Raw genomic sequence first — 24,964 nt, 5'->3', positions numbered from 1 at the left:
AAAAAATCACTCTGTTTCTGTCAATATTACCAATCTGTTCATGAACTGTAAAAGTTCCTGTGGACAGCAGTTAAGCATGGCTTTCTCTTGTGTACTGTGCCACTTGCATGGTCTTTAGGAATGCCAGTTTTAAAAGACCCTGTCAGGCAACTGAGGACAGAAAAAAAGTTTTCCCCTCTAATTGGAAACTTGGTGGCAATACTCCTTTAAGTCAGACAAAAGAGGTTTGGCCCATTTAATCAAATTACAGGATTAGCACCAAGTCTGGGAACCATGGTTTCAACATAACTTTCTGCCTTACCAAGGGCAAAATGTGATGACGGAAGAGTCTATGCAAATAATTCAAAAGCAGAGAGTATTTTTTGTACCACTATGACAGATTTATTCTCCTAAAATATCTTCTTGTGTGTTAAATAAGGAAGGGGGTAAGGAAGTCACTCTGTATTTTGACTCTCTCTTGATCCTGAAGAACAAGCCTTTAAGAAAAAGGGAGACCTGGGGGTGCAAGATGCATTAGGATAGTGAAACACCCCTTAGGTGTTCTTGCAGGCTCACACCGGGCCTGGGAGTTGGCCAGGGCAAGGGGTGCTTGAGTGCTGCAGGAATTGTCAGTAACTGGCTGTCATTCAATGGAAACTCAAACTGACTTAGATTCTCTCCTGTTTCTTTTCTCTTGCAGATTTGTTCAGAGGGTAGCCTTGTGGATGGCCCCGGAGCAGGCCAGATGGAACAGGACAGAACCAACCATGTTGACGGCAATAGATTGAGTCCATTTCTAATATCACAGTCTTCTCACGTTTGCCAGGCAGAGCCTTCTGCAGTGAAGCTACAAAATGGGAGTCCAGCAGCAGAGAGGCCTGAAGTAGAAGTGAATGGAGACCACAAGTTGCTATTCAATAAAAGCAACTTTGGAGTGCCCCACCCGAAGGGAAATCCAAACAACCGTGTTAGTCCTGACCTTTTACAAGAAAATAAAGTATATTCCAAATATATGCAAAATGGTGGGATCAAACGCACTTTTAGCGAGCCCTCTCTGTATGGACTTCATGAGAGCAAGAGAGTGAAACAAGACAAAGAGGTAAATGGAGAAAAAGCTGAGCCAGAGGACAATATTGAAAAACCAAGTGTCTCCATTTGTTACAGTGAGAATAAATCTGAGAGTTATACAAAACAAGAAAATGAAGCTTCAGATTTGACACCGTCTGCAAGATTCAACAGTGTTGGTTCAGAAAACCCTCATGACCTTCTGATTCAGGATGAGCAGGAGCGGGAAAATATTCATTGCCATAACAGGGACATTGTTTTACTACTTAAGAACAAGGCAGTGCCAATGCCTAATGGTGCTACAGTTTCTGCCTCTTCCATGGAAAGCATGCATGGTGAACTCCTGGAGAAAACACTGTCTCAGTATTATCCAGAACGTGTTTCCATAGCAATGCAGAAGAACACATCTCATATCAATGCCATTACCAGTCAGGCTACTAATGAGTTGTCCTATGAGACAATGCATTCATCCCATACCTCAGGGCAGATCACTTCCCCACAGACCTCAAACTCTGAGCTGCCTCAAGTGCCAGCTGTAGTGGTTACTGAGGTCTACAACACAAAAGACTCCAGTAAACCACCTGCATTGCCAGGTAGCTGTTCACTTCAGAAACCAGATCTACAGCTACAGCAACAGATTCCAGGCTATGATCCTCACCAGTTACCTGTAGGAAACAGTAATATTCATGGAAGCATAAGGCAGATTCCCAACCAAGACCTCTCTCTAAGTTCCAGCAGTAACCTGCAAGCTCAGAGCACCGCTCTGGAAAGGTACTCTGAGCAAGCAGAAAATAATGGTGCTTTCTTTATACAGAACTCAACGTTTCACAAAGATTCCTCCACCGCTCCTGCTCCAGAAATTAACAGTGCACTGTCTGCCGTGGTGCAAGAAGGACACCGTTCCTATGACAACAGATGTGATGAAACTCTTCCTGGGGAGAGAAAAAATGAAGGGCAACAGGAGGGACCAATGTCAAAAAGTCCCAGCCTCAGCCAACAACAACTTCACCCTCAGCAGAGCCTTCTGCAACAAACATCACACCAAGATGTCAGTGAAAGCAACCCGCAAGCTGCTATGGCCGCCTCGATTCCGCAGCGCCCTGAAGAAGTGACGCTGGCGTCAGAATCTCCCCTCCAAAACCTGCACGCACACAGAAGCGAGGGTGAGTTGCAACAACACTATCAGCATTTCCCAGGACAGAGAGAACCTGAGACTCCTCCCGACAAAGAAAAGGACCAAGTGAAAGAGCCTGGACAACAGGCTCAACATTATTCAAAACCAGCCTGGATAGAACTAGTTTCCACCCAGTTCCGCCAGGGAGAGCCTCCCCAAAAGCCCAGCGAAGCATTATTGCGGTCAATTCTTCAGTACCAGGCAAGCACAGCCCAAACAGTCTATACAAAACAGTATGCTGGAAGTCCTGATTCATTAAAGGGGCCTTCAGGACAGGCCCAGAGCCAGAAGATAATGCAACAGGAACAATTTCCTTCACTGTACAAAAGTGAGAGTTCCCAGCTGCAACCGCATCCCCCAGCTGACCAGCAGCTGCTGTTCCAGAAGCACTCACCGCAGCCACAGCTCACAAAGGTGGATTCCCTTCTCAAGTCCCAAGTGCAGCAACACCCTCCACAGCAGCTCCATTTCCAGCCAAGATCAGAACAACAAGCTGAACAGCCTTTAGGGGCCCCCTTGAAACAGCAGCACTTGAATCCCCAGCCAGGGGAAAACGGGCAATTCTTGCATTCACACATCTTGCAACAGATGCTGCAAAAACAGGTACATCCAGTGCAACTGCCATGCAGTCCACAGCTAACCCCAAATCAGCAGCAGGGTCCACAAACGAAAACTAAAGACTTGCCCCAAGCCATATCCCACCCCCAAAGCAATGCTGAGCAGTCTCTAGATAGGACATCCTTCAATCAACTTAAAGTAGATGAACATTTCCAAACTGGGAGTAAGTATGCTAAATCAGCTGCCTTCCCACTGCCTAACCTTCAGCCAGGCCTAGAGCAGGTGCAAGCCATGAACAACAAAGCTCCCCTTTACACTCAGAAGGCAAACGCCAGTCTCCAGCACCCTTGCCCAAACAACAGGCACCTGATTTCTGAGAAGAAAGGGAACGCCGCAAATATGGAACACTTTGGAGCCAACAAAATGCAGGACTTGCAGCATGCACAGTATTTTTCAAATAACTTGACCGCAAAGCAAGATGTGAATCATTGTTTTCAAGAACAAGAGCAACAGACACAACAAGCCTCAGCTCTGCAGTTGCCACCCCTCCAGCCCTCACAGGGCTATGGTGCTAGTCTGAACCAAGACCTCCCGAGCAAACAAGCTCCACAGATTCCTCAGCAGTACTTACCACACGGCCAAACTGCCCCCCACACCCAAGATCAGAGAGGCTGTCATTTGCAGTCCCAGACCCCTAAGGATTTTCAAAAGCATGCTGCTCTGCGGTGGCATCTTTTGCAAAAACAGGAGCAACAAGCATACCAGCAACCCAAAACTGAGATTGGTCCCAGTGCAGCACGCAAGCCTATAAAAACTGAGGCTGGCACAAAGTCTAATGTCTGCATGCGCCCATCAGCTGGACAGCTGGAAAACAAAATGTGGAAAAAAACAATTAAACAAGAGAATCAGCACTTTGGCTGCGAGAACGTGCAACAAAAGAGCATCATTGAGACAATGGAGCAGCAGCTAAAACAGATACAGGTCAAATCACTGTTTGATCATAAGGCTTTTACTCTCAAATCACCCAAGCATGTGAAGGTTGAAACAGCAGGCCCTATTACCATCCTATCACGAAATACCAGTGCTGCAGATTTTGACACTCAAACCCCAATCTCAGATCAGCAAGCAAACTTGCCTGCTGAGAAAACCCCGACCAAAAGAACAGCTGGAACTGTTCTCAATAATTTTTTAGACTCACCTTCCAAGTTATTGGATACTCCTGTAAAAAATTTATTGGACACACCTGCCAAAACCCAGTATGATTTCCCATCTTGCAGCTGTGTTGGTAAGTGCTGAGATGTACTAAAAACATAATAGTTCACAGGAAGGAAATGAGCCTTCAAGTTGGGATCACAGGGTTAGCTGGATGTTTTTGTTGGAAGATTTTTTGGTTATTTTAGGATCAGTAATTAGTGAAGACTTATAAAACTGGGATTTTACACACTTATGCCTAGTCCATTTACCAGCCCTACACATAGGTCCGTTATCATTATTTCATGAAGCAATTACCTGTTTGATTTTTCAGTCAGAATGCTTATGGCCTCACATCCATTCTCCTTGAGCAGCAGACATGTAACAACAACATACTGATAAAAAGTAGGTCATAACTTTATGACCTAATTTATTTGTCAAGGTTAGATACAGCTTTTAAACTATCCCAGTCCAAAACTTCAGAGCTTTATGGCCATATTTTGCTCTAACAGTGAAATTGTTGAAGTTTCTTTAGCAAAGCCTAAGCAAAAACAGATGTCAGATTATTCCTCACTTGTTGCAAGAGTTTATCATCCTTTTCAGGCATTTGTCTCCTGTAAGGCTAAAGAGATCCACATTTTCATAGAGAAGCTACACAAGCAGTACCAAAAAAAAGCTGTGGGGGGACCCTTGTTGCTTGATGGCAAACCCTGTCTCCAGGAGGTGGAAAAATAAAGCAGAGGGAAGCAGAGTGACAAGCATGGTCCACTAGCCCAAGCTTTCACACAGTACTGGCATTGCATGTAGCCAAGTGTAACAGGCACTTTAAGACTCTACAGGATAAACTATTCAGGCTGAGACAAAAGGTTCAGCACCAAAAATAATAAGAAGAAAAATAGTTGTTACAGTTTCAATTACTAGGATTTTGTATCTACTATAAAAGAGGAAAGTTGAATCAATGCTCCTTCAAAATGCAAAATGGATCTTTTTGCCCTTTTGAATGTTGGGGCTATGTCTCGGAGATGATATGTGGGAACAAAACTAGGAAGTAGTGAATTTCTAGAGCTCCCAGACAGAACTCTGGAAGCCAATTCCTCACTGTTACTTGTTTTATAAAAAACAACCTTCAAAAATATAGGTTTTTTAAAACACAGTTGTCATTTGTTGAGATTTTTTATATTGTTTCTTTTATATAGTTAGCACAAGTTTTTCTGAGAGTTACTTCCTTATCCTCATTTTCTTTTTTTTCATACTGAAACCACTAAGAAACTTAAGAATTTATCCTCCATTAACATTTTAATTCTTCTGTTTTAGCAGACACTACAGGAGTATGAAACTCTCTCTGAAGAACCCAGTGCCACAGCATAATCTATAAATTTATTGCTCTTTGTTATCAATATTGCTGCAAGCAATGTGCAGCATTTAATCTTAATTTAATTTAATCTTAAAAAGATTAAATGAAGCCATTCCCCACTGACGTGTTCAGATTTACACCATGCCTTCACCATGCTTCCAGAGGCTGTCTGTCAGGAGTAGCACCACCATCCAGCCCTTAGAGTTAGCATGGCAGAAAGCATTAAGTCAGCATTCAGACATCAGTCAGCACAGCTCCATCATCTAACCCAAGCAGGGCCTGGCCAGTTCTTTCACACAGCTGGAGCCTCCTTCCTGGTATCAAACCATACAAGCATGTACTGTGACTACTGATATGGTCCTACCTACACACAGAAAACTGAGGCCACATTCTTGGCATACAAGGATTTTGACCAGGCCTTGTGCAAGATTTTTTTCAGCAAACTTGGGACCTTTTTTAATTTCACAGTCTTTCTGTGGGTGGCAGGCATTCTCTGTGTGACCTTACTGGCCAGTTTTTCAAGCTGTAAGTTCCTGCACTGTAATACGTCTGCTGAAAAACAAGTATGGTACAGCTCCCTAACATCAATATTTACCACTGTTGTCCCATTTATCCTCCTTTATATATACTGAGAGAGGAGGAAGTGGGAGAAGGAGAAACAATTGTTTGCTGATAACAGGAAAATGCCAATTTGAAAGTCAGTGTACAGCCTGGGATGTGAAATAAGTGTTTGTGCTAGGGAAAGGCACACAGTCCTTATCACAGCTGTTTGCAGGATTAGCCATTGCTTTGCATGTTTTATACAAACTGTGTGGGCAAATACCTTAGACATAAGCGTTTGAAAACTGACCCCAGGCCCATACAGCATTCTTCTAACAAGCTAGAGGTAAGCTTTGCAATGTGACATATTACATGAAAGAATTAAGCTTCAAAGTAATAACCTTTATTTTGTTTTAAACAGAGCAAATTATTGAAAAAGATGAAGGTCCCTTCTATACCCATCTAGGAGCCGGTCCTAATGTGGCAGCTATTAGAGAAATCATGGAAGAAAGGTAATTAGTGCAAAGGCACAGAGCAGATTAACGTTTACCCTTTTGTGGATGTCAGAATTTTTCCAGCTTTTGCACATAAAGAAATAAACAACTGCAAATCAAGTAATTACTTGTAGGCTTAGCTACTCCAGTGTTGCCAACATTACGCGCCCTGCTATTCACCAGAGAGTCACAATATTTGACAGGGCTAATAGTCTGCTGGCTGTGCCCTGGGAGACAGATGCCAGCAAACCCAAGCAGGAACAAGTTCTCACCAGCCTGCCAAGAAAGGTGGCTGGCACTGGCTGCAAGGGCAGGCATGGAGCTGGTGTTCCCCCTGGCTAGGAGAATGCCAGCAGAGAAGGAGGATGAAGAGCAGAATACAAAATTTCAACATTAGTTTCCCCTCACCAAATTACTGAATGTCTAAATCTCATTCATTCACGTCCAGAGGAGTGCCACAAAACTGCTGGTTGGGATTTCAGCCCAAGAACCAATAAGTAGTGTTGTGAGAAAACATTCCACTGCCTTGGAGTATTGCACAAACCCAGTCTTATCTTGGTTATGAATCCCTGTTATCATGTTGCATCCTGTGGTGTATTTATTACATCAACACCAACCAAGCTAGGAATTTTTAAAGGCACAGAACAGATACATGGTATATGCTGTTTTACAAAACCCCACCAGCCTAAGATACACAAATTAAAAGCTATCACGGCAGTGATTTCTACACTGTGAATTCTGCACTACTCGTAGCCAATAATGACCAGATTTTTAGAGGTATCTGGGAATTCAGTTCCCCAAGAACAAAGAAGTAAACAAAAAACTCTTCAGTTAAGTCAGAGACAGGTGGGAATTTGATTTGCTAGTACCTTAAAAATCTGGACTCCAAAACAGCAGTGAAGCTCCAGCTAGTTGCAGAACCCAAAGCAAGTGAGCATTATTGCAGTGCTGGATCTGAGCTAAGGAGCACCATTTCTTAGCAAGGTCTGTTAGCTTGTGCTCATCACTGCTCAACCATGGGGCACTTGTAGCCTATTAAACCCTTCAGATTAAATCCTAAGGTCCTTTCTCTTTCTTGGTACCTCCTTCCCTGTGACTCTTCTGCATGGCTTGCCCCAGTAATTTTCAGCTTTGAGAGCAGCTCGAGTGCATGTTGACTACATAAATCAGCTTCCTTCTGGGAAGGGACAGTGAACACTGACTCTCTGAAGAAATTCTTTACCATCTGTTATCTCCAGAGCTCTCGTCAATTGGTTCTTTATTATTTACAAATAATAAATAAAAGAGGAAAGTCATTAATATTGTAATGTCAATTACAGAGATGATTTTTTTTTCAGCTTTTTTACTTTGGAAAGTAATTTTTCATTCTTAATATTGACCTTACTTTTTTTCTTTTCTTTTTTGAATTAATTTCATTTCATGTTGGCAGAAGAAAATCATGAGATATCATAGGTAACATGCAACTAATCAGCCAGGTGAAGCAGAGTATAGCAGCAGGCACTTGAACAATGACTAGCAACTGTATGGTATGAACTGTGGAATTCTCTGACTGAGGAACTCCAAAACTCATTAGTTAATTTTTTCATCCCTAAGTAAAAAAACCAAACCCTTCACTATAAAGATACTCTCAAGCATACATCTGCAATTGGTGACATTAATCACAACTCAAGCACTTTTAACCTGGCTTCCCATGCATATAGATTGACTTTTAAGGTATCAGCACTGCTAAAGAAGCCAGGATTTGGATTTAGACTTACAATTAATATTTTAGCTATACTAGAACTAATTTCTTGCAGAATCCACAACGGATACAGACATTTTTACCTCTTCCTTCTCCCAAATCGTACATCATGCTCAGTGAGATTTGCTCTAGTTTTAAAGCCTGAAAGCAAGCATGACAAACATCAGGCACAAATTCCTTTCTGACAGTTGAAAAAATTTGGGATGAAGTCCATTTCATTTCCAGTGTGTAATGTACAACATACTTCTATAGAGGCATCCACACAGTTGTCCTGCAATCCATATTAGAAAACGGATAGAAAATATTAAGATTTTAAAATGTTTTGGTTTTTTTTAATGTGGTTAATTAAAGAAACAAATAAATACTAATATCCAAGCCTAAGCAGGAAAAACTGACCTAAGAGTTGCCTGCAGAACACATGGAGTACAACTTGATTTTGTTTGTATAATTTCCTGTGACACTGAAACTTAACAATGAGATCACATCTAAAAAGAAACATTTTTTATTTCCTTTACAAGACAAAAGTTTAAATACAGATACTGGCCCTTAAATATGTTACCAAGATTTTAGTGCAAAAACAAGAGGAAAAAGGGTCAAAAGTTCTTAAGGCATCACTGCTTAACAGGAATATACCTTGATTGCTCAGTAGGTAAAGCTAAAAAACAAGGAGATTTTTTCTGTCAGTCCCTCCATTTAGCTGTCAAAAGTTAAAACCAATGAAAGTGGCAGAATTTCAGAAATGGTGATGGAAGTGCAGTTTGCCCAGTGCCCAAGGAGCAGCTGAGTGGCCAGAGTGACTCAGTCTGTGACATTGTGGCCACTGTGGTTTCTGTCCCAGTGTGCTCCCGTGCTCAAGATATGCTTCACATGGCATTTGCCACATATTTCCACCTGGAAAGTGGATCCTCTTTGCTCTGTCAACAGCACTGCTTGCACATGGAACTTGCACAAGAGCCTGCCTTGAGAGCATAATCCCCTTGTTTAAATGCTTTAGCAAGAGCTGAGCTTGCCCACTTTGGCTACAGAGACCACAAATGGTGTTATTTGAGGGCACCTTGTGATCCTAACTGGAGCATAGAAGTTGAGTAGAAGTGATTAATAATTTATGAGTGGATCATAAAGTAAAAAAAGAGATACGATGCAAATTAATCCTGATTTAACTGATTCACACTAAGACAGAAACAAGCACAGAAAATTAATAGAGGGACTGTTACATGCCAGCTGTTCCATGACAACTTAGTTATGTACATTTCATAGAAACAACTTCAATCCAGAAATTAAAAGAAAAAATTCTTCACCAAAATCTTCTTTTTTTTAAGTCAACTTTTCCAAACGTCATCTATAACAAATGCTCTAAAGAAATGGTTAAAATATTTGATAATGTGATATTGACAATTTTTATCCATCTGGGTTATATATTTGCCTCTCTTAATATATCATTCCACCACTGTAATAAAATCATGATGATAAACCACATTGCACATTTTTCCCTGTAATTCACAATGTTTATTTTTCTAAGATAAGACTGGCAAATGTGCTCCATCTTTCCAGTGTCACACAGAACCAAAGGAATCTGCTTATTGTACATGTTTTTGTTTTGTTTAAGATTTGGACAGAAGGGTAAAGCTATAAGAATTGAGAGGGTTGTCTACACTGGGAAGGAAGGCAAAAGTTCTCAAGGATGTCCAATTGCTAAATGGGTAAGTGATGTAAACAAATTAATCTAGTCCAGTATAATGGTTCGTGTAGCTGACAGCAGTGACATGTCCTGTTAACTGACACTAGGAGACAAAAAATAACAGCAGCAGTAATATATGATGCCTGTAGCCTGCTCTCACCCATCTCTCACTCCATTAACTTGTTGCACAGAGAATAGCAAGAAGAAAAAATAAGTTAAAGGCATGAAAACCTAAGAAGAAGGTCATATTTGCTTAGATTTAAGTTTCGCACCACCTGACATTTTCATTGCTTTTTAATCTTAGCCTACAATTAAGTCCAGTAAGTGCACTGTGATGTCTTTAAAATACTCTCCCAGTTTGAGAGAGGTGTTAGGATGCCCTCTTAGCAAACATTGTCATACTTTGGAACAAATTTCTGAGTGGTTTGAATTGCTGGAGAAAGACAGGATGAGGATAAACTAATACATTATAGTTTTTATTCATGCCAGATTGCACCCTTTTTAGGAAATGCTTCTTAGTGCTTATGCTACTGGAAAAACATGTACTGCTTTCCTCCCAACACTGTAATGTTTGTATGTAGTAAGAACAGGTCACAAAACTCTGAGGCTGGTTATGAGTATAGATGTTTAAGTTTGGAAGGGAAGGGGACAGAGCTCCCATGTGCAGGTATTAAGTCCCTTCCTTACTGCCTGCCTTTCCCTGCCTGCTTTCTGCCCTAAGACAGGTGTCCACTACCCAGCTGTGTGTGGAGAGATACCTCACTGCTCACTTCCTCTTGCTCACCAATCAATCTGGGCCACAGCTGTAATGTAGGTTCAGGAGAGGAATCCAGCTGAATCAGAGCATAGAAGAAACTTACAAAGCTGGTTTCCACCACCATAGCTTTCCATGCTATCAGTTAACCTTTTAGAGCCAGCTTCATTAAACACAAAGGGTAGCCCTGCCATATCACAGTGAGAAAAACAGAATGAACTGCCAGAAGCAAAGCAGAAGTAACCTCCCCACATGCACAGTAATGCTGGGGTCTCCTATTCTCTTGTTCTCACACTAAGAATGCCATCGTTTGTGGTGGGGCTCTGGGGTGTGTTGCTGCACATGCAGGTAGTCCGCAGAAGCAGTCAGGAGGAGAAGCTGCTCTGCTTGGTGCGCGAGCGAGCGGGACACACGTGTGAGACAGCTGTCATCGTGATTCTCATCCTGGTCTGGGAGGGAATCCCAACCAGCCTGGCTGATAAGCTCTACTCTGAACTCACCGACACCCTGAGGAAGTACGGCACGCTCACGAACCGGCGCTGCGCCCTGAACGAAGAGTAAGTGGAGCAAAGGCTGTGCTCACCAAACCTGCAGCCCCCTCTTCAGACCCAGCACCTCTACGCAGGCTGTTACCCTGAAACATCTACAGCCTTTCCAGCTACTTTAGGTGGTTTGAAAATACACAAACTTTGTAGGAAACCCAAACTAAACACTCTTATAAATAGGGAAAAACATTTTCCCAGAGTTGTGAAGGATCTCAAATATTTAAAAGAAGAAATCTCAGCAGGGGCAAGGATAGCTGATACCTCAACCTTGAAATAAAAGCTGGGTGCACTAAACCATACTTGTGCAAGTTGACACAGACTAGCTTCAATCTAAAGAAATTGCACTGTATCTTTTTCCCACGCCTTTCTGAGAAACAAGAACATTTAGATCAAAATTACCACAGCAATCACTCTATGTTACTATGGCTTCATGGGTAGTGATATTTCAGGAATTATTGTTCAGCCTCTGTCAGAGGGCTCCCACATTCCTGCAGTGCTGTCAGCACAAGCCCCTGAGGCACTCTGAGTATCAATACATAACAAGGCACCACACAAACATACACTCACCCTAGCAAAGCCAGGTTGCTCACACAGGTGTAGAATCCCCAAAGATCCTGCTTTGTAACCATGAAATTATTAATTATGAAAAATTCTTCTGTGTATGTCTCCCTCGTGCATTTCTTCATTATTTACTGGTGGAAGATGATCCACACCACTGATTCCCTGGAGCACTGGCAGAACAATGATGGCCACTGCTGGAGCACTACAGGGAGACCTGCCTGCTAACAGCTGTGTTCTCTTATCTTTTAGACGGACTTGTGCATGCCAAGGGCTGGACCCTGAAACTTGTGGTGCTTCATTTTCCTTTGGTTGCTCCTGGAGCATGTACTACAATGGTTGTAAGTTTGCCAGAAGCAAGATTCCAAGAAAGTTTAAGTTGATGGGGGATGACCCAAAAGAGGTTGGTGTCCATTTCTGAAATGAGCTTCATGTGTAAAGAAATGTTTTCTATTGCTCTGTAAATACAGATACAGTACAAGAGAGCAGGGCCCGAGGCCTCCCTGAGTGCTGTACATGTAGGGTAATTAAATAACTGCCAGTCAAAACCAATTGATTCCAGTCACTGAGCCAGCTGAATTGACTGTCCAAATTCTGACAGCTGGTAAAAGCCCTGAGACTTGAAACCATGTTTGCATGCTTTCAGAATTAGAGGAGAGGGCATGGCCTGAATAATTCTGGCTGTATTAGGGCTGCAATTGAGCATTCCCCAGTGGTACAGGGGAAGGTTTACCAGCTAATGGCACATAACACTGCAACTGGGAACCAGAGCAGACTGGTTGAATGGAGACAAACATGATGAAACTCTGAGATGACAATAGGAAGAAGAGGATAGGAAGACTCATTCTACATACAGTTCTGCCCTACTGAATGCTTCCAGACTGGGCTCTGTATTACAACAAACTGGCAAATGTTCAAAATGAGCCAGAGTAATAAACACTGACCTTAGCCAGGACATGAGATACCCTGAAGTTATGACTGCAGTGACTCCTGGACGCCTCCTGCAAGTCATGTGAAGCTCCACTGGCCCAGTCTGCTTTCTGGCAAGGATGTGCAGGTTTATTCCCTTGCCTGTGTACTGGCACATTAGTGTACAGTTTCACTGTATTCTGATGTCTTACACAAATCCAAGCATTACTCTGTCATAATCAGAGAGACAGGTATTTCTGCATCCTACAGACTGTGCTGAAGAGTGCACTGTTCAGAATGTCCTCATAACTGACAGGTTTTCCTGCCCACTGCTCTTATACAGCACCAAGAGCTACAGAATAGCTCTCCTCCTATGAGCTATCCACAGACATGCTGTGGCACAAAACCTTCTTTATCACAGCTTGCCATCCTAAACTACCTAAGATAGATAGCTGACCAGAGCACACCAGGGTACTCTTCCAACTTGCATTCTTGGATTTATTTCTGATGGAAGCCAGATTAATGCAGGAAAGGGGATTTTACCCTCCAGTCCTGGTCTCAAAGTTGGAGGCAGCCAAAGCATGCACCCAGACCAGGGGCTGGGTTTCATAGCACAGACACAGTTTATAGGCAGCACAAACAGAATCCTCACCCATAAAAACTAGTTACACTAACAAATGCTAACCTACAGGCCATACAAAAGCTCCACATTCTGGCAGCAGGCACAAGGTCACAGCAAGGTATTTTTTGACAGTTTCATCTCAAACCAAACTAGGATATTGTCCCATAGTTGAGAATACAAACTTTCAGCACACGAAATGCATTCCTTCTGAAACCTGTTTTCTCACAGCTCTTCACATCTTCCTTAAATACAAAAACTCCTGAAAACAAATATGCCACTCCAGTATGCCACCATTCTGTATTCACCTAAAATTAAAGATAAGGGCCTCATACAAGCAAGGTTTTGAATTTGGGATTCTCATCCTTAAATGATGGGGAACAATTCTGGAGTATGTTATTAGATTCTTTTTTTAAAACGCTTTATTTTGACATTGTAAAGTTTAGAGAAAAAAGGTGGTGTGGACATTCCCACCTCCCTATCAACAATTACTAGATATCTCCATGATTCTTTATTGCTTAAGGATTAGAAACTCTTTGAAGGCTGCAATATTTAAATATTTTTAATTTCTGCATGTAAAAATATTTCAGTATGTCAGTGTTGTCATTGCAATGTGCAAAACCCTTAAATCAGCCATATTTACTTGGACCATTCTGATGTTATTTCTCTCAAGCTTTCTGAAGAGTATTTTTTTCCCACAACTCCAAAAAGGAAAATAATGAGGATTATCACATTTAGATGTAAAACATATCCACATTGAAGAATATTACTTTTCTTAATATATAAAAGTATAGTACACAATGTTCTGTTGCAGGTTTCCCACTACACTGCTGTAACTGCTCCATTCCTTTAAAGGCCTTGGAACAATAAAAGTAAAAGATTCACAACAGTCACTATTGAAACACCAGTGATATTGGTTTACGTGTTTACACAACTGCCAGTGTAAACATGGTTGTGTAAGACCCTAACTTGTTGGATCCCAGATGTACAGTATGGAGATGTCATTGAACCCTGTTTCATCCTTAACAGGAAGAAAAACTAGAATCCAATTTGCAGAATCTGTCAACCCTGATGGCACCAACCTACAAGAAGCTTGCACCTGATGCGTATAACAACCAGGTATGATGGGGAGAAAAAGGAGTATGAGCAGTCATGGAAATAACCCAATTCCCAATGCTTCAGCCTTGCACCAAACCATTATATACATTTTGTGCCAACGTTTCTTTCATATCAGCATGAAAACAAATAGAAATTAAAAACTCCACTTAAAATGCTCTCACCAGTAAAACTAGCAGGATTTGGTCCACTAAGTAGAATTAATCTTTTCACCTGCATCAACAAAATAAAATTATTTTTCTCTTCAGCTCCAAAATACAAATTTCTCAATTTAGCATGAATTACCAGCAAACCAGCCATGAATATGGTGTGAGATTGGCAACAGTTTGCACTCAAGTCCTGAAGCCACAGTTTCAGTTCTGCTCTCTCAAGCAGCAGATGAATTTAGTTTTCATCAAAACAGCCTTTCTAAATGTGCTTTTAAAGTGAAGTTTTTTATCTGAATACATTCAGGCCTGTGTATGCACACAAGTGCCTGCACCAGCCTTCTTGCATGAGGGTAAAAGTGTACTCCTGTTTTCCATGTGTTCTCAGACACCAGCACATTCAGAGCTCTGATGAAGTTCCCAGTGTGGCTGTGTCTTGTGTACATTTCATTACAAAATGTCTTTCAGATAGTTACACCTAAATTTGACAGCACAAACCACTTACCAACATGTAAGTGTTGACCTTCATTTTCATTGCTCAGGTTTACTACCATTAGGAACACTCACTGAACTTGCAGTCCCCAAACTTTCAGCATCTACTGCAAACTGTGACATCACCCTGCTTTTCTATTGACAGCACTGTTCAACTAGCACAAGATAGATTCTCAGCTTTAAAAGAAACAGTACTGACACAAAACTGTCAGTTATTATCATTATTACCTGCTGTAAAATTCACTCCTTTACTGTGTACTTAGTAGCAGCTAGACAGGCTAAGCAGACTCAGTGCAGACTTACCCAGTTTCACTTACAGAGTTTCACTTACCCTGTTTTGCTGACCAGATGATGTTTGGAGACTCATGGAGAAAACTGTGGCTATGTGCCCACTAGCTGTGGTTATCTGTCCAAATATCTGAGAGACATTCTGCAAGAGAAAATAGGAAGAGAAAGGGGAAAAAAAAAAAAAAAAAAAAAAAGAGGTGGTGAACGGTAAATTGTTTCTTTGCTTGGGCTGCTTTTCTTTTCCCACAAAAATTCACTAAAGAACTTCTCTCCAAGTAAGCTGTGGTGCTACCCAACACTTGTTGAAAATACATACTTTCATTAGTTTCAATTTTTACCTTATGTAATAAAGCATGTATATAGCTTGGCTTATTTCAGGGGAAACTGTACTTGAGCTACTGTCAGTGGTTTCAAAGAGAGAAGGCTGAGTTTTAATTTATATGATATTGTAAAAGGTTCTGAAACCAAAAAAGCACTAAGACCACATTTCAAATTCCCAGATTTATTCTAATCCAAATCTGGACCACTTCTGGATTACAATCAAGAACTGGAAAGGCTCTGTTTCTCAACTGCACCAAACAGAACATTTCAGAGAGCAGCTGCACCCATATAGTTTGATCAGACAATTATAGTCTGGCTAATATTTCAAACCACTCGCATTTAATTCCAAAAAAGTTTACACGGTTTTCAAGTTTTGTCCTACTTTTATTTTCAGATTGCAAGGAATTAAATAATTCTGATTTGAAAAATATAGGTCTGTGACTAAACGAGACATATTTTTAGTGAATTTGAATTAAGACCTGGTAAAGCTTTTAGTTTGACCTTAGCTTGAAAAGGAATCTATTAAGTTCCATTAAGTGTAGATGTTCTGTGCATACACTTGAAAGGTTCAGGAATTTCAGCAAAGCATTTTATAATCATGTGGTTTATAAACCACATTTATAATTTTCTAAATAAAATATGAACCATCATTTTTCTAAGACTTTATCTTCCATTACAAAATCCTTTCTTTTTGTGTAAGGTTTGTTGTTGCATTATGAGTTCTTTGTTAAGCTCCTTAATAATGACTGCATGGGTACAAAGTACTGTCTTGACTGAATTCTCTCTCTTTTTAGTCAGGGGTTAGATTTGTACTCAAGCTAATGAAATACATGTTTAGCATGCCAAAATATTACAAATCAAAGAGCAAATTATTATTTTTCATTAAGTCATTCTGAAGACAGTTTTCAAAAGCCATTTTCCCTTAATGGCTTGGTATGCTTCTAGTCTATACACTCTATGCACAGTCTATATTACTCTCAGAGTGCCAGTCACAGGAATCATGCACTTCATCTGCCATGTAAGAACACCAACCCCTGGCAGAAAACCAGGAGTAATACACAAGGAAAAGTAGTATTGACTGATGTCACAATCACACCAGAGACTGAAGGCACCAAGGAACAAAGCAGCAAGGAACGAAGCGTGGATACAAAATGGCCATCAAATTGCTGTAGTTTATTTGTTTCCAAGATGTCCCCTCCAAGACACAGGGAGACTTGCCCTTTGTCAGAGCAGAGCATTCCTTGTGCACTCGGTGAAACCTGTCCTTCTCTCCAGATCGAGTACGAACACAGAGCCCCCGAGTGCCGCCTGGGTTTGAAGGAAGGCCGCCCATTCTCAGGGGTCACCGCCTGCCTTGACTTCTGTGCTCATGCTCACAGAGACTTGCACAATATGCAAAATGGGAGTACTCTGGTAAGTCTGGGATGTGAAACAGCTTCCTCACTCCAGCATTCAGCTCATGGCTTTAATTCATTATCTCTCTCTCTTAAATTTATACAACATAATGCAGATTAGTAAAAAAAAAAAAAAACATTAGGCAGTAACTGAGCTAACTTATTACCCCCTACATTTTTCTTTCAAATGTATGAGAGTTAAGATGTGTTAAAGAAAGCTTTAACACAGACCTTGTAAAAGAGGAACTGTGAAGAGAATGGGAAAAAGGTCCCAAGCAGAGCTGAAATGCTGCTTCAGTGGTTCCTGGCACAAAATGGTTCATATTACCCTCTTGAAACCCTTATTTTTCTAACAACTTTGGATTATATCTTCTAAGGAAAAAAAAATAGAAACAAATAACTTCTTTCTGAGAGAGTTTTGGAAATTTTTGATTTTATTCCTGCTTTGGATGAACAGAAAGTCTGCAAGTCCATGTACCCTTTACTCTCTTCAGTTAAGATTTCTGGCAGGTACAGCAGACTTTCTTTTAGTATCTTCTGTAGAAGATACTAAAAAAGTAAGCTGGTTTTCAATTGGATTTCTGTGACAAAACAGTTGGCCCAAACATAGGAAATAATACTCTTCAGTTCTGAACAACCATAAAGACTGTAGTTTGAAGCAGCCCCCTAGATTCACAGTGTTACAACCAGAGAGAGCATCTGCCTTTTTAATTCAAACTGAATTTTTCCTGTTTCCAGGGTCTGACTTAATTCACAAGTTAATCACCACCAATGCAATGTACATTTCCAGCTGAGCTTTCTCCCCCAAGCTGGGACAATGATTTTGCTGCAGAATATGCCCCTACCAGCATGTTTTCCCACAAAGATCCTCCCAATACTTGTTCTAGCTAGAACTAATACAACAGGCTTGCTGCATGTCAACAGTAGCTCCCCTAAATCTTTTTATTGACATTACGGTTACACTGTAAGGGGGTGTGAAGTACAATATCAGTGTATTATATTGCACACTCTCTCTAACAGGTAGCTAGACATCTCATGTATTGTAGTGAAAGAATCTTCAGATGAGTACAAAGTCCCAGATTCTACAACTTTAGTTCTCTGGCCACAATACAATGGATCACAGAGTTTATTTCACATTAGGGTAATTCCTAACTATACTGTTCATTTCAACACAAGTAAAAGAAACAGATATCTATACACCTTCTGTTTCTTTTAACACTGTCCAGCAAAGTAATGGAAGAAATTACATTTGCAGGCTTGTTGTGACATGCAAAAATTGCACAGAAACTTACGGTTAACAAAGAGCTTTCTAGATGCCAGTGCTGACAGTGCCAGGGCAAGGCACAATGCAGAGGAAGAGTTTCAGATCTAATACACTTTTCCAACAGGTTTGCACACTGACTAGAGAAGACAATCGTGAAATTGGTCAAACACCAGAAGATGAGCAGCTCCACGTGCTCCCATTATACAAAGTCTCTGATGTGGATGAGTTTGGAAGCACTGAGGGCCAGGAGGAGAAGAAGAGGAACGGCAGCATCCAGGTCCTTACCTCCTTTCGACGAAAAGTGAGGATGTTAGCAGAGCCCGTGAAGACCTGTCGGCAAAGGAAGCTAGAAGCAAAGAAAGCTGCTGCAGAAAAGCTTTCCTCCTTGGAGAATGGGTCTAGCAAAGCTGAGAGAGAGAAGTCAGCTGCAGCACGCAACAAGCAAGGCACCTCTGAAGCAGCAGGTCACGCAAAGCAGCTGGCAGGTAAACACAGGAATCTGAGCGGGGTCAGCAGTGGTAAGCATCCTACAAATCAGGGCCAGTTATAAACAGCCTCAAGAAAAACATTTTTTTCAGCCCAAGAATGTGTTGAAGTAAAAAGGCAGAGAAGAAAAAATAAAGAAAAGTTGAAATGAGAATTCTTTTACTGTTGGATAGTTAACACTTGTAGAAATGTAGAAACAAACTCTGCTTGCCATCCAGTGTATGTAAAGTATCTTTAAAGGACTAATAGTGCTAGAAGCCATGAAGAGAAGTGTGTGGTGCTGCTGCCAAAGAATGACCTACACATCACTCAATGTCTGCCACTGTTACAGAGAACCTCCTAATTTCAGGAGATACAAGCATAATCTCTTTACCACTATTTATACTCTCTGCCTCAAGACCAAAAGCAAAGCAGGTTTTCCATAGTGGAGTAAGAGTTCATGGCAGTTCTCAGCAGCAGATCTGAGAGTCCTGAGCAAAGGAGTTATCAGAAGTATTTTATTGTTGCAGCAGCTTTCCCAGAGAGGAAAAAAGCGATACATCCAGGGCCACCCAGAAGGTCACTGAAATACCTATGAATAGAAGCCAGCTGTCCCATGACCCAGGCAAGGGTTGTGACCATTAAATGATGCCATTGCACTTTAATGAATGGTATTTTTGCTCTTATGTCTTCAGTTAATCTCACTCATTACTGCACTGTTCTGTCTATCAGTGAATGTTGTTTTTAACATACTGCTAGGGACGTTTCTTGGAGTCAGTTCTATTCATGTAGATGAGAAGAATTATTTATTTGCAAGGAAAAGAAAGTCACTTTGTGCACGGCTGTTTGGGAGCACTTTGATGCTCCATTTCATGGGCTACTTAAAAAGATTATTCAACTCTTTGCATTTTGTGCATGTGACTGTGAACAGACTGCACTGTCCTCTTTTCCCCACTGCCACTAGCATCTGATCTTTTTGGATACATGCCAAAAAGGAAGAGTAGGCTTAGTATTTATTCAGCTTCTTACAGGATGGTGTTTGAGAAATGAGAAGGGGAACATCTGCTAATGAATCTACTTTTCTTAGAAATTTCATATAAAGTATGTAATTTGTTTGGTGGTTGGTTGGTTTGGGGCCTTTTTTTAAAAGCCTGTTTGTTGTGTGGTTGTTTGTTTTTTCCTTTTTACATCTACAGATCTTTTACGTCTTTCAGGACCAGCCACACAACAGCAGCAGCAGCAACATCCACAGCGCTCTCTCCCTAACAACCCTCAGTCAAATCCCATTAACTCTTACTCGGGTTCAGGTTCTGCAAATCTCTATGGAAGGTTGCCTAATCCAGCCAATGCTTATCCAAACTCTTCGTACACTTCAGATCCATATGGAGGGTCCAATCCCATGAACCTCTATACAACCTCATCACAGTCTGCGGGGTCTTATTTGAATTCTTCCAGTCCCATGAACCCTTATTCAGGATCTTTAAGTCAAAATAACCAATATCCCCCTTACCAATGCAATGGAAACATAGCTATGGACAACTGCTCCTCTTACTTGGGCTCCTACTCTTCCCAGCATCAGCACATGGACTTGTATAGTGGCCAGAGCCAAGACCATATGTCTAAACTAAGTCTACCACCCATCCAAACATTATACCAGCATAGGTTTGGGAATAACCAGAGTTTTGGTCCCAAGTACTTGAATTATGGAAACCAAAATATGCAGTTAGACTCCTTCAGTAATTGCACCATTAGACCAAATTTACACCACACAGGGTCATTTTCCTCTTACTCGACCCATGAGGCCAATGGCCATTTTATGGAGATTGCCTCAAGGTTAAAATCTAATCTGAGTAATCCAAGCATGGATTATAACTCCATGAGTAAAACAGGTGAACATCATCACATGCAACCCCCTCCACATTTATCACATGACTACAATTCTGCTCCAAGTATGTTTAGTGGTCCTCCTAATTCACTGCATCTCCAAAATAAGGATAATAAAATTATTTCACATGCAGTTAATGGTTTGTCTAACATGCTTCCAGGTCAAAACCCTGACAGGACTACTCCCCAGGGTGGTTTAGATAAAACTGACGTGCTGAATCCAGAAAAAGCAGAGGATCCCGATGAAGTCTGGTCAGATAGTGAGCAAAACTTTCTGGATCCAGAAATTGGAGGAGTGGCAGTTGCTCCATCTCATGGGTCAATTCTCATAGAGTGTGCAAAACGTGAGCTCCACGCAACGACTCCTTTAAAAAATCCCAACAGGAATCATCCTACCAGAATATCCCTTGTATTTTACCAGCACAAAAGCATGAACGAGCCAAAACATGGTCTGGCTCTGTGGGAGGCAAAGATGGCTGAGAAGGCAAGAGAGAAAGAAGAGGAATGCGAGAAGTACGGCCCAGACTACGTGCCTCAGAAATCCTACGGCAAAAAAGCCAAGCGGGAGCCCGCGGAGCCCCACGAGCCCTCTGAGCCAACGTACCTGCGCTTCATCAAGTCCCTGGCACAAAGGACACTGTCGGTCACCACGGACTCCACCGTAACCACATCCCCATATGCCTTTACACGGGTTACAGGGCCTTACAACCGATACATCTGACTTCACGCCTTGGCTGGTTACCTCATCTGAAAAAACACCTTGTCACTAGGGCAGTGCTTTAGGTTTCGTGGAAGGAAAGGGTGGAGAAGAAAACAGTGTTTTTACGGAACTCATTGGTGGAAAACACCTCGGCACACCAGCAAAAAGAGGTAAATCTCACTAGAGCACTTGTTTTCCACTGATTTTTAAGTGGTCATAGATGGCACGTAGGAAACAAGACCAAAGCATCCTATGCAAAAAAAAAAAATTCAAAAAAAAAAATTTAAAAAAGCCGGAAGAAGAACATAAAAGTAAAGGAAAGAGGAGGAAACACAACAAAAAAGTGTTTCACAATTTACATTAGAAAACACTGGCTCTATTACTGAAAGTGATAATCCGCAAATGGAATTTTTTTTCTTACAGTTTTGCACATCTGTGGCCACTTTCAATGTCATCAAGTTTGCATAGTCATGGAACAGGAGCAAAAAAACCCTAAAAAAATTATACTGTAGTATTACAACTGCAGGAATCTTAAAATAACATCTGGTGCTGAATCTACGATGTACTGAAATACTGGAATTATGGCTTTTTAACATGCAGTTTTTACTGTAATCTTAATAGTCTTTTGATTTTATTTAACAAAGTAGATAAGTATAAAACAAATAGACAGCAAAACACTGAATTTGTTTGAATATTCTAAAACCATGGTGCTATCTAAGAGAATGGTGTCTTTATTTTATCACTCAAACAGTTAATGCCTTTATAACAAAATGTCAATGATGTTGTCAAACGTTCTTCAGCAACAAGGAGGACCTTTTCATTCATGTATGTATTGAAGTTACCTGGTGTTAAAATAAGCTTACTTTTTAACATATGGGAATTACGAAGACCTCTGGATTTTGCTCATCCAGTCAAGTCCTAGAACAGGACAATAAAATAGAGAGATATTTTTTTTAAATAGTGTTTCAAAAGCACTTTGTCTACCTAAGCTTGGCAACTTGAACAATGCTAAGGTACTAAGACATTAAAAAAAAAAAAAAAAAAAAAAAAAAAAAGAAGAGTTTACTTTGATTTTAAAATGCAAAGATAGTTTTTTTAAACTAAAAAAGCTTTTAAATACTTTTGGTTTAGCCATGCATCAGCTAGTGGGCTACATATCCATTTTTAATACAGTCAATTATGGTAAAAATGGGGCTTACTGGATATAAGGGAATACTTTAGTACACAAAACACATTTTTTTCTGGTGCTCATCTCACACAGCTATACTGTAAACTGTTTTCTACAATTATTATGACAAGTTCATTGCTCAAATATGTACAGTTTTAAGGAAAGAATTTTATATTAACCACAGGTGATAATTAGCAGCATGCAACAAACTACACCTAGTTAGCTTGGGCTTCTGCTGTTTCTAGAGATCTGTGCGCTCCCCCTATGGAATGGCAGAACTGCTTTTGTGTTGATAATTATGTACATTGTGGTGCAAGTCATTTCTTGGTGCAAGTGGCCTCTTTTCCAGGAAGACTGAGCAGACAGATGCCTACACAAGATGAATGAAACAGGGTTAGTTCTGTGCGATTCCGTTGATTAATAGAAAAAAAAAATAGGCAGCTGGCTTGCTGTGGTGGTTTTAAATCATTAATTTCTATTAAAAAAAGCAGGAGAGTTGTATAGTAAATTAAATTGTAAACAAAACTTTTTTTAACGCAATGCTTTAGTATTTTAGTACTGTAAAAATATTAAATCTATATATATTTGGGTTTTGAGCTGAATTCACATCATGGTGCTACTCAGCCTGCTACAAATATATCATAATGTGAGCTAAAAATACATTAAAAGGTTTGAGTGATGTTCCTACTTGTCATATACCTCAACACTAGTTTGGCAATAGGATATTGAACTGAGTGTGAAAGTTTATATATTGTATACCATCTTTTTCCCCCAAAAGCCTTTGAAAAAAAAAACAAAAAAAAAAACTAAACAAAAAAAACTCTCAATACTTGATATTTTAGCAAGTATAACTTGAACTTCAATTTTTTTTTTTTCTTTTTCTTTTTGGTTCTAAAAATTCAGGGATATTTCAGCTCATGTTCTCCTATGCCAATGTGTCACCTGTGTGTATGTAAAGCTGTTGTAGGTTAAATATATTATTCTTGGGTTTTTTGTTTTTGGTTTTGGTTTATTTTCAGGGATTTAATGTTTTTCTTTTGAATCCCTTCTCTTATTTTTCTTGTACATGTATTGTGTAACTAAAACTAATTTTGTAAATTTGTTAGCTCTTTTTATTGTAACAGAAGTGTTTAAGAGATTTAGAATGTTTTGACTGTTTCAAATGATTAAACAAAAAGAAAGTAGAATGCACTGAGCTGATTAAAGGGAAAAATGTAAGGCAGGGGTTTGGCAAGTGACTGTTTGCTAGAGTTGTTCAAGTCACTCTATAAACAAGGCTTCTTGAATACTGTAATGAATAACATAAAATATAAAAAGGTACAGTCTGTGCAAGGGCTTCCCTAAACATGCAAACCTCCATGTCCCAGCTATATCTTGTGCAATATACTGTAAGATTAAGTTTGGTCGAAAGAAATTCTATCCAACAGAATCACAACATAACTTAAGTAAATCAAAGGAGGCCTTTGGGTTTAATGGTCAAATATTTATTACGGCAATTTTGTTTTTTCTCAGTCTGTGACTTTATCCACTCACTGAAACAAAAGTTTCACTTTTGGGAAAAAAAAAAATTGTCATATGTCAGATTAAGTAAATCATTATGTATCTTCATCTTTTGGTGATTTTTTTAAAAATCCTATCTAATTCATATAATCCATAGTAGATGTTTGGTTAATATGCCGTGCACCGTCATTTGCCAAACTGCTGGCAGCAGGAGCAGGAAGCTTAGTTGGTGAATCAGTTTTGTATTGTAAATATCTGAGCTGTAATTTTTGGTGTACAGAACCCTGCCTCAGTTGGAACGAATGACAAAGCAGACAGAGTTGCTTGTATAGGATTATCAGGTTGACTATAGCCATACTTGAAGATGCTTCTGAGAGTTGTCAACTTTACTTGAATGAATTTTTCATCTTGATTGACGCACAGCAGTATAAAGTTCACTTCTAAAGTTAGTGGTTAACTTGTGTAGGAAACTTTAGCAATTTGACACTAAGGTAATGAACTTCTGTGTGCATTTTCTATGCTTATGTTCTACTTTTTTTACTTTAGTTTCATTCATTTTCATGAGATGTTTGGTATGTCTATAAAAAGAATCTGAGGATGGTTATAAATACTGTAAGTATTGTAATGTAATGCAGGTTATTTGAAAGCTGTTTATTATTATATCATTCCTGATAACGCTGAGATGTGGGTGTTTTTAATAAAATTTATATTTATTTAATGCACTCTAAGTCTGTCTTGCAGAAACTTGTTTTTCCTTGTTGTTTTTACCAGCTAACAACAAAGCAGGCACAAACAAAGTGCATCACTAGGGACTTCACAACAAGATGCCTAGGCATCACATTAATTCCTAGTTCTGCTTTTTCTCTTACCTCTAACAGGTTGGGACCCAGGCTGCTGAGCCCAGGCTACTGCTCCAGAAAATCTGTGTTTATAGGGAAGGAGGGAGACATTTTTATGGACTAGAGCTTAACTGCTGGTTTTCCATTGGTGTTTGTGCACACAAATGATTATGGCATATTCCAGTACCCTTGCTGTCAAGTAACAGCCACTAATGCACACCTAGCAGA

The 24,964-nt window shown here is 40.2% G+C and overlaps 1 protein-coding gene across 2 annotated transcripts in view; it reads left to right on the top strand.

Moving 5' to 3' along the window:
- The window catches only part of TET2 (tet methylcytosine dioxygenase 2), a 69,980-nt gene extending 45,361 nt beyond the window's left edge, over nucleotides 1-24,619 (top strand). The window contains exons 2-10 of one of the 2 annotated variants that reach the window (XM_079306763.1): nucleotides 680-4,061; nucleotides 6,283-6,373; nucleotides 9,703-9,796; nucleotides 10,877-11,085; nucleotides 11,884-12,034; nucleotides 14,189-14,278; nucleotides 16,798-16,935; nucleotides 18,305-18,665; nucleotides 19,860-24,619. In XM_079306763.1, the coding sequence (XP_079162889.1) occupies nucleotides 680-4,061; nucleotides 6,283-6,373; nucleotides 9,703-9,796; nucleotides 10,877-11,085; nucleotides 11,884-12,034; nucleotides 14,189-14,278; nucleotides 16,798-16,935; nucleotides 18,305-18,665; nucleotides 19,860-21,250 (5,907 nt within the window). In that variant the 3' untranslated portion in view covers nucleotides 21,251-24,619. Of the gene's footprint in view, nucleotides 1-679; nucleotides 4,062-6,282; nucleotides 6,374-9,702; nucleotides 9,797-10,876; nucleotides 11,086-11,883; nucleotides 12,035-14,188; nucleotides 14,279-16,797; nucleotides 16,936-18,304; nucleotides 18,666-19,841 lie in introns of both variants that reach the window. The other variant, XM_079306762.1, reaches the window with a different exon arrangement.
- The last annotated feature ends 345 nt before the right edge of the window (nucleotides 24,620-24,964 follow it).

The sequence above is a fragment of the Erithacus rubecula genome (assembly GCF_903797595.1).
Source record: "Erithacus rubecula genome assembly, chromosome: 5".
Classification (NCBI taxonomy): domain Eukaryota; kingdom Metazoa; phylum Chordata; class Aves; order Passeriformes; family Muscicapidae; genus Erithacus; species Erithacus rubecula.
This window is presented reverse-complemented; position numbering and strand designations above follow the sequence as displayed.